Source organism: Schistosoma mansoni, chromosome 4 (assembly GCF_000237925.1).
Source record: "Schistosoma mansoni strain Puerto Rico chromosome 4, complete genome".
In the NCBI taxonomy this organism is placed as follows: domain Eukaryota; kingdom Metazoa; phylum Platyhelminthes; class Trematoda; order Strigeidida; family Schistosomatidae; genus Schistosoma; species Schistosoma mansoni.
The window spans coordinates 14551206-14561643 of record NC_031498.1 but is presented as its reverse complement, the minus strand read 5'-3'; the positions used below and the strand labels follow the sequence as shown (position 1 = coordinate 14561643).

The following is a 10438-nucleotide window of genomic DNA, read 5'->3' as shown; positions in this document are numbered from 1 at the left end:
CTTACCAATTGGTTATGTACTACTCTGAAAAGAATCAAAAGATTGTTTTCATTCATGTACAAATTATTAAAACTGTATAATCTCAATTCCAGCATGACATGATGTATTAATTTTCCGTTATTACCATTAATTGTTCAATACACAAGAACAATGAAGCAAAGTTTATAGGTATCAATGCCAAGGTTGAACTTGATAGTTTCAAATATATTAAGGGTTGGATAGAAAGTTAATAATAAATATATTTTTGTTATATCCCATTGAGTAGAAAACTTGTATTTTTGACGTTTCATGACTTAATATAAGCCACTTTATTTACTCCAAAGAAGTGGTTTACACTAAGTTACGAAACGTCAGAAATACAATTTTTCTACTCATTGGGATATAGCCAAAAATAATCTTTTTATTAATGAAGTACAGGGTAAGAAATGTTTTACTGAGATTTCGACAGACCTGTTAAATTCATCTATAGTATTCCTAATAGATTACCAATTAGGATATTTATTATATATAGTTAAGATCATGAGTCAATTGAAGCTAGACCACCATGGAAAACCTGGAAGCACTGGACAGCCGTTTCGTCCACAAAACCCCCTTCTGTTATTTGTTGCATGTTAACAAATTTTAAAAAAATCGTATCACGTAGTTATGAATATAAAAGCCAAAATTATCTCAATACATTTACTTCATGATTATGGATTTTTTTGGTGTAATCTGAATTTTTAAAATTATTATTTTTTTAAAAATCTTTTTGCAGAAAACTCATTATCCCGATGTTTATGCTCGTGAGCAATTAGCATTGAGAACTGGATTAACAGAAGCTCGAGTACAAGTTTGGTTTCAAAATAGACGTGCTAAATGGCGTAAACGTGAACGTTTAGGTGGAAGTGGTAGTATAATCAATGGATCAAATGATTTAAGCTTACATTTGTCTTTTTCAGAACAAAATGATTTATCTACAACTAATACTAATAATAATAATAACAATTCATCAACATCAACAGCGGTTTTTGCTGCCGCTGCGGCTGCATGCGCTATGGCTGCAGCTGTTACTGCTGGTACTAATTTAAATGGTAATCATTTAACTACAACACAAAATCATTTAAATAAATATGTGAATAACGAAAATACAAATAAATATACCAATTTCTTTTTAGGATCTAATTCATCTTCATTTATTCCTACTCCTAGTACTGTTGATACTCGACATATTGCAGGTATATTTGATCAACAACATTCAATCAGTACAAATTTCAATAATTATGAATCGAATTTAATTCATCATTCTAAACAGTTTTATGAATCACATCCATATTTATCATTAACCTTGAATAAGTTAGCAAAATCTGGTATAAATTACAATGAAATAAGTAGGAAACCATCTCATGAATCTGATTTAATAACGTCTATAAATTCATTGGATAACGAGAAATTCGATAGTAAACATTTATTTAGAGATCAATTTAACGTTTTTCATAAATCATCAAATATAAATTCGGATTTATCTTTGCCAATTATAAACAAATCTGGATATATTCAACATATTGACGAATTGAATCAGGATCACCAACACCATCATTATCAACAACAACACAATTCAACTGATTGCAATGCAAGTTCTATGCATGAAAGATGGCATTATATTACAGATATCAAGCGTCATCCTGTAAAAAATCCTTTTTCTACCAATGATATCCTAACAGATCGACAGAGAAAGTATTCCTCATCGCCACCATCTAGTATTGAGTGGTCATCAAATGCTCAAAATGATGCTAAAAATAAAAACAATAATGAAGTAAATCTTAACTGTTACTCAATATCTGAACATAGAGATCATAATAGTCAATTAGTAACTAATCAAACTAATATAAAAAAGAATGATGTACATGATCCACTTGAAACAGCAATAACAACAACTAATACTCCTATTAAAAATAATCATACATTTTGGAATTCAACAGAATTAACCAATTCCTTATATTTGAATAATACTTTCATTGATAATCATCAACTTGTGAATACTTCAATGAATGGAGATACATCTATCTCTCCTACTAATAACAGCATTAATAACATTAAGAATGAAAATTTAAAATCTAATTTAAGATGGAATTTTTCAACAGAATTAAAAGAATCTAACTGGTTAGTTAATAAACAAATGACTAATTTCTATGATGGACAAAATTCCACTGATAGTAAGATATTCATCTAGTTTAAATGATTTAATCAATGGAAGTATTATAATATTATTAGTGAGTTTGTAGCCTTCTTTGTTTTATTTATGCTTTTTTTCTTTCATATAAATTGATGAATATTGCTTATTCAAAAAAACTAAATACAAATATCTTTTAAGAGTTCTTGACTTTTAACAATGTTCTGATTGTATTGTTAATAGTTACCATTGAAATTCTATTCATGTACAGTAATAAAGAGAAATATGGGATCTCTAAAAAATCTTTGCGCATCGATTGAAATGAGTTGGATAGTTTTAAAGCGGATATTGACTTGAGGCCTACAGGATAATCCATTTGTCCAATACACCTCACTCTAATAGATTCATTTTTATAGACTAATTACAGATTTTTAATGTGTATTATGAGTGTGAAAAATATTATTTGATGTGTTCACCACCTAACTTTCAACATTTCCAACTCTTAAGGAAAATATCATAAGGATAATAAAAAAATAATGCATTTGTAATATCCCAATTAGTAGAAAAATTGAATTTTCTGATCTTTCGTGAATCAGTGAAAGTCACTTCTTCAGAGAATGCTCAAGTCAAACCTTGCTAATGATACCTACAAACTTTTGTAAAGACAGTTTTTAATCTGTTTCACCAATAATCCTAAATAGGAGTTTTTGCAATATAAAACAAAGGTGTCTAAGAAATTGAACATAGTAACAAATGAAGTATAATTGCATGAGACAAAAATAAAATCAAGGATAACTAAATGTATTTCCTCTACAAAAATTATTCTTACCATTAATTGTATGTGTATATTAGACTCATGATGCTCTGATTTACACTAACATTTTAGATATTAGTGGTGAACTCTATTAGAAATATTTTCCATGGTACTTTTACCGTATTTGTTATTTCTTCTCATATTAACCAACTGATATCTATCTATGGTTCAACTGTGTTATAGCAGCTTCTTACAATTAGAGTATATAGCTTCTGCCCTTTCTTATGTCTATGAGAATCACAGATTTATGTTCTCTCTAAAAAATTCCCTAGTGAGGAAATTTTAAGTTATATATTAGAATGGACTGATAAACTACAATGGACTATAGAATATGAAGAATAACTCAACAACAATAAAAAAAGCATTTCGAAATCCAACATTACACGACATTTTAAAATGATATCGCTGGTGCTATTTATTCTCGATGATATTTTCCATTTGACTATCAGCTATCTATAAAAGTAGTTGTTTGTTATAATGCTTTTCAGTACTTGATTTCAGTGGTTTGCTTACATCGCATCGTTTAGAATGATTATTTTGTTGGCATAAAATAGCTTAAAGATCCTGACACTTTACCTACTTATCTACATACTTACTTACGCCTGTTACCCCTCGTGGAGGAGCACAGGCCGCACATCAGCATTCTCAATCCAACTCTGTCATGGGCAATCCTTTCCAGTTCTTTCCAGTTAACGTTCATCCTTTCATATCTGCTTCTATTTCCTGGTGTAATGTGTTCTTTGACCTTTCTCTTTTCCACTTCCCTTTCGGATTCCAAGTTAGGTATTGCCTCGTGATGCAGTTTGGTGATTTCCTTAACGTATGTTCGATCCACTTCCAACACCTTGTACTTGTACCTTCTTGATGATGGATGTAGTAGTTCTTCACGTTTCAGCTCTGTATAATAGGACTGTCTTGGCGTTAGTGTTGAAGATTCTCACTTTGAAATTAGTTGAGAGTTGTTTTAAGTTCCATATGTTCTTCAATTGTAGAAATGCTGCCCTTGCTTTGCTAATCCTCACCTTTACATCTGCATCCGATCCTCCTTGTTTATCAATTATGCTTCCCAAGATCCTGACACTTTGGTGAATGATAAATACTGCTAAAATTATAAGCACTCAATATACGATACTTACCTTACATAAAATTGAATTACAAAACTCAGCTTAGTAACCACACACAGGGTGTGATGTAATAATTACAAGTAAAAAACAGTTGTAATAAATTAAACGTTTAGGAAATTGATTTGACTATCATTTTCTTCTTGGTAAACATTATGTTTAAACATTGAATAGATTGGTAAGCAGAGATGGATAGTGGCTAGCAGTGGAATCCAGGACGCGCGTTTCGTCCTATTTGGGACTCGTCAGCTGGATGTATCTGCATCTCAGAGTTGATGTTCACTCTGGGACTCGAACCCAGTACCCTCGCTTCAAACGCCATCGCGTTATCCACTCGGCCACTGAGTCCTGATAGCCACTTGCTTGTGCGATGGGGTGAAGTTTGAATTCACTTAGTATTGTTTGTTTGAATCTTCCCATCGATAGGTTAGGACTGCAACTGGTCAGTCTCTAATTGGCTATCAGGACTCAGTGGCCGAGTGGATAACGCGATGGCGTTTGAAGCGAGGGTACTGGGTTCGAGTCCCAGAGTGAACATCAACTCTGAAATGCAGGTACATCCAGCTGACGAGTCCCAAATAGGACGAAACGCGCGTCCTGGATTCCACTGCTAGCCACTATCCATCTCTGCTTACCCATGCTTGTGAATTAAGGTATATCGAGGCAATACGCACAGTATGCACATATGCCAATTAGAGACTGACCAGTTGCAGTCCTAACAAATCGATGGGAAGATTCGAACAAACAATACTAAGTGAATTGAATAGATTGTTGATAAACAAAAGCTTGTTAATTATAATTTACAAAATATTTTATTTTATCAACACCATATTCCACTTGTCCTGTTTAGCAAGCGAATATTTTTTACGGATTATGTATTAAGCATGTGGAAAGATTAACCGTTAATATGAATATTACATCAGATGCTATTCAATAATTTTCGATAGATTTCTTCATGTATCCAATTCTAATCCACATCTATCGAATTATCACCTATAGTCAGGGTCATTTTAATATTTTTTTGATAGAACTACTAATAACTTTTAACTAGCATATTTTAAAGTTACACTGACCTTGTAATGTTTTAACAGTGACTTCATGGTCATATCCATAGTCGGACTTTATTAACCAAGAACCGGAACTTAATTCATTTTCTTTCTTCAAAAGCCAGACAAATAGGCAGCCATGACATTGAGAATGCGAAATACTTAAACTCTTAGATGCACTCAAGATTGATACTTATCAGTACAAAATCAGCGATAGAAACTTGAAATCGAAAACTCAAGATAAACGATAACTTTCGGTTCCATGAAAAACTCACTAAGGGAACATTGAATTTAAAAAATATTGAGGCGGAAATCTTGAGAAACACACCTTTACAATTTATGTAAAATGTAGTTTCTTTTAAACTCTTATTATATTCCACACAAGCCCTTTGACTTATGGATAAATTAAAGATATATGCTGACTTTTGGTTATATCACTGTTCATCTACAAGTTTACCTAATATTGTAAAGCGTACTACATTAGTCAATAAAAAAGAATTTTTTAAAATTAGTTGTTTCACTTTCTGGCTTTTGAAAGGAGAATGGAAAGCAATCGACAGCTTCATTTTATAATATCTATTGAGTTTTAATCACACTGACCTACCAGAAATATCTTTCAAAGTCTTGTAAAATCTATAGCATACAATCTCTATAAAAATAATAATATTTTAATAGATTTCGAGAAGGGTTTCAGAAGCTGATTTGACCTGATCAAGTAAAGAATCAGGATAATATGTCTACTAATTAATTTTACGTTGTTAAATAGGGATAAGAAGAGATTTAATTAAATAATATACTTCTCTATAAACATTCATAGTACCAACTGTTTACATTCAATATCTATATTATGACACTTTAACAAATCCGTATAAAAATTGGACTGATAAGATCATATCTCTATAACTTATACATTTCTACTTTACATTTAATAAATCACTTCGGACGTATTGACGTTTTTGGTTTATCTAAGCACTGACAAATACTTATTTAATGTCAGAATATTATATAATACAATTACAAAACAGTGAACCCATTATCATCAACAGATTTTAACTTTTCATTCGTTGTTACCACAACATCGTCATTATTAGCAACCATGAAACATTAAGTTCATGTTCTACTAACTTTTAATAATATAAGGTAAATAGAACACTTGAAAAGACTATAAAATATATGATGAATAAATAGAAAGAATCATCAATGTTTCGAACATGGATTGTTAAAAGAATGTTTAATGAAAATGGTCAGAAATATTCAAATGATATACATATTAATTAATTATTCTCACGTCTAGTCAGGTCAGATCTTTATTGGTATGTATATAGACAAAAAAATAGACAGAAAGATAGAAAGATAAGCGAATAAATGAATGAGTGAATGAATGAATAGTTTTCATAGATTCAACTATACTTCAACTAATCTGAAATTCATAATTTCCAACTGTGTTCATCTGTCAGTTAAACTTGACAGTCTGCCATTGATAAAAGCCACAATTTGATTATATTGTATTTTATCACATACATTAAAAGGTGGAAAATAAAGCTAAACGAAAAAAAAATACGTTAAGGAAATAAATATATAGTTGATAGTTCAGATTAGATTCTATCTGATCATGGGAAGTAACCAGAATATATGAAAAAGAACTTAATGTAATTTTCATTCAATTAATGTAATACATAACGTTTAAATGTATTAACTAGTAATAGTTATGGTATTTATGTAACATTTTTACTTCCTTTTACAAAAAGCACTACAAACCAATAAAGAGAAAATGGTTAATGGTAATAAGTACAAAAATATAAAGATGAAATAACCAACTTGGTAACTGAGTCATTTAAATTAATGTATTACATTTTAGTACTGAACAATTAAGATAATTTATTTATAGAAAATAATACAGTTTCATCATTTAAAAATTTGGACGGTTACATAATGTCAATAGCGTAATAAAAAGACGAAGAATACCAGAACTATGTGATATATTAGCTCAATACATTACGAACAATCTGATCACACATATACTTGTTAAGAACATTATATATATATATATATATATATATATATATATATATATATATAAATGGTCAACTAGACTGGAAATGGGAGGGGGTAAGAGTCAATAAAAATAATAATAATAATGATAATGTGAAAACAATTTGACACCTAATCACTCTGGATAATAAGCTAATATTACCAGGGTAGGTTTAGGGTGAGAACAAACTGTTTTTGAATACACAAAGGGGATTGGAATTTTCGTATGGCTAAGGCTTCAATAAACCTTAGTATACGCCCTTTTACACTTTTATCAAACACCACAAAGGCCGAGTTAAGATCAATCTTATGGCTTTAGGTTACATGAAGCTCAAATAAATCAGTTATGGCATTTGAAACTCCACTAAAGAATGACTGATGTTCTAAAATTGCAGAAAGCATTCTGTCTTTCATGGATACCGATAAAATATACCAGTAAATACCAAGTAACAGGAATATTTCTATGACATTCTACTTCAAATTACAACACTCCCTGACATGGAATAAATATTATCTTATCTTAAGATGATCGATTGATCTAATGTACATTAAATGTACATTGATCTAATATATATATATATATATTTTCACTTGAAGTGGCATCATAGCTTTATTTGTGAATATTACGGTGACATTTGTTTCAAAAACACCACTCCTATTATCTTTTGGCATTATCTGTGACAGGTTAGTTTTATCACTATAAGTGATAACATGTATGATGTGAATCCGTAAGTGATCGAATCAAACATTCAGTAGAATAAAGCACAATTACGTTTTTAAAATATTCCACAAGACAGCGGGAATAATAGCAGCTTAAACCTAAAATACCAGAATTCTGCATCCTAAGGCGATAAAGGTGATCATTCCTCCTACTTTGGTCAAATAATTATTTCTAGTATAAAGTGACACAATATCCTTGGGTTTTGTTGATTTCTGTAACGTGAATTGATGGGACTCAATTATTTTTATTCACATACATTTAAACAGTTCGTATAAAACATTTTTTTCGTTTTTATGGTTTCAATTTATATCAATTCGTGCATCACAAATAGCTAATTGGTCAATAACCCTATCATCATTTCGATTACTACGTATTACCTATATTTATACTGATTTATTATTTTATAAATTTGTTTAATCCACAACCTCATTCAAACATAATTTGTACGATAGACATTAGAATCTAAGATGAATGGTGGCTCGCTGTGGAATTCAAGACGCACACTTCGTCCTATTCGGGACTCACCCGCTGAATGTACTCATATCCCAGAGTTGATAATAACCCTGACACTCGAAACCAGTACCATTCGTTTCAAACGTCAGTGAGTTATCCACTTAGCTACTACGTCCAGTTAGCCACTAGCCTATGCAATGAGATGAAGTTTAAATTCATTCTATATAGTTTGCTTGAATCTTCTCATTGATGTTTGGGACTGCGATTGTTCAGTCACTTATTAAAATATTTATATCCTGTTCGGATCGCTCAATATTTCCTTAAGTTGAAAGCATCATCAATGAACGTTAGTGGGTTCGAGTCCCAGAGTGAACATCAACTCTGAGATGCAGGTACATCCGGCTGACGAGTCCCGAATATGATTAGTAGCGCGTCATGGATTCTACTGCTAAACACTATCCATGTTTTTTATATTGCTTTTGAATTAAGACAATGTCGAGGCAATAAGCACACTACTCACATATGCCGACAAGAGACTGATCAGTTGCAGTCCTAAATATCAATGGAAAGCTTCAAACAACCAATACAAAATACATGATAGGCATTTGAAAATATGCAAATATTACCTACAATTTTTTCCATGCAATTTCAATCTTAAATTTTGTATTTTTTAAGCTGTTTCTATACCGAATTCGACTAGTGCTCCTAAATATCACTTTGAACCTTTGATTCTAGAACTTAGACGAAATGTTGCTAAAACGGATATCCTTTACGTAATATTCAGTACTTGTAATAGTAATGGAAATCTTTCAACAACTGAAATCTTGGAACTTTGTAGGCATACTGCACAAAAATTGCCTCAGATGTTATAAATAATAACATTTTTTGCACAGAATGAAATCATATCACTAATTTAGAATTTCTATCTACGTAATAAGAATTTCTATGATTATTAATTTATGGTTTATTATACAGCAATCTTCACATTCTGCTTAAAAATACGCTGTCTATAAAAAAATTGTGCCATACATTTCAGTTTATCCCTTTTTTTTAAAAGTATTCCTTTTACTCAGTTTACTGCTAATGTTGTTATAATTTTTCGCTTGTGAGTTTCATCTCAATGTTCTTCTTCTTGTCTATTTAACGATATAAATAGAGACTTGAACCAAATATATGTTCTTGACAGACCTCACATTGTTTGTAATTGATTAATACTATCTTTTAGGAAATAGGTCATTTAGAGTCATGGTATTTTACCTTTTACTACATGTAAACACCTAAAAGCTCCCTAGGATGCTGCAAATTACCTTATTTATCTCCGTTTTTTATCAAGGTTAAACTGTTGATAAGCAGTACACGTAAATTAAGTGATTTATATGTTCGTTTGAGTCTATGATTAATTAGTTATTACTTCAAACTGAATATTAGTTGTTAGGAATGTGATTTAATGTTTCCGCTATTCAAATCAATCCATTATGCATTTATATTGTTTCTTCTAATTATAAATTTTTGTTTTCCAAACACTACACCGTCTTGAAAGTATTTTGAAACTTTTGTTTCGAAAACTTACATCAGAATAATTTCTAAAATGTGCCTCAATTAATTAAGATCATACCTTAGTGATTGTTGCAATAAATTGGCTGATAAAGAAAAGGATCATTTAAAATAAATATATATTTTGTGAGATTTCAATAAACATAAAACTGCGATTTAATGCAATATAGAGGTGATCCTCACAGGATGCACATATGCCAATAAGAGACTGATCAACCGTAGTCCTAAACTTCAATGAGAAGAATTAAACAAGCGATACGAAATAAATGATATTCACTTTAGAATTTGTAAATATTACCAAAAGTACAATTTTCTATTAATTGGCATATCACAAAAATATTTATTATTAGTTTTCTATCCAAAAATCTTCCAAAAATGCTCAATTTATTTGAAACTATCAAGTCCAACCTCGACATTGATATCTACATTAATCAATTAATTATTTAGTCAGTGGCTGAAAGCCACAACGTTTATTGGATGGAAATATAGTTCCAAATTTGATTTCATGAAAGGGTTTAGTTATGTACTGTTGAATAGTCTCAAATTTAC

The 10438-nt window shown here is 30.6% G+C and overlaps 1 protein-coding gene and 2 non-coding genes across 3 annotated transcripts; 2 read left to right on the top strand and 1 right to left on the bottom strand.

Annotated features, from left to right (window-relative positions):
• Positions 1–406: 406 nt before the first annotated feature.
• On the top strand, positions 407–2209 carry Smp_053520 (homeobox protein aristaless-related; the record flags this gene model as incomplete). The annotated part of the gene is made up of 2 exons (XM_018796922.1): positions 407–418; positions 755–2209. The coding sequence occupies 2 exons, from the start codon at positions 407–409 to the stop codon at positions 2207–2209; spliced, it is 1467 nt and encodes a 488-aa protein (XP_018652015.1).
• Positions 2210–4363: 2154 nt separating this feature from the next.
• On the bottom strand, positions 4364–4429 carry Smp_tRNA_02295_Gln_TTG.1.1. The gene has a single exon. It is a non-coding gene (tRNA).
• A 109-nt stretch (positions 4430–4538) lies between these two features.
• Positions 4539–4604, top strand: Smp_tRNA_01367_Gln_TTG.1.1. Its single transcript has one exon. It is a non-coding gene (tRNA).
• The last annotated feature ends 5834 nt before the right edge of the window (positions 4605–10438 follow it).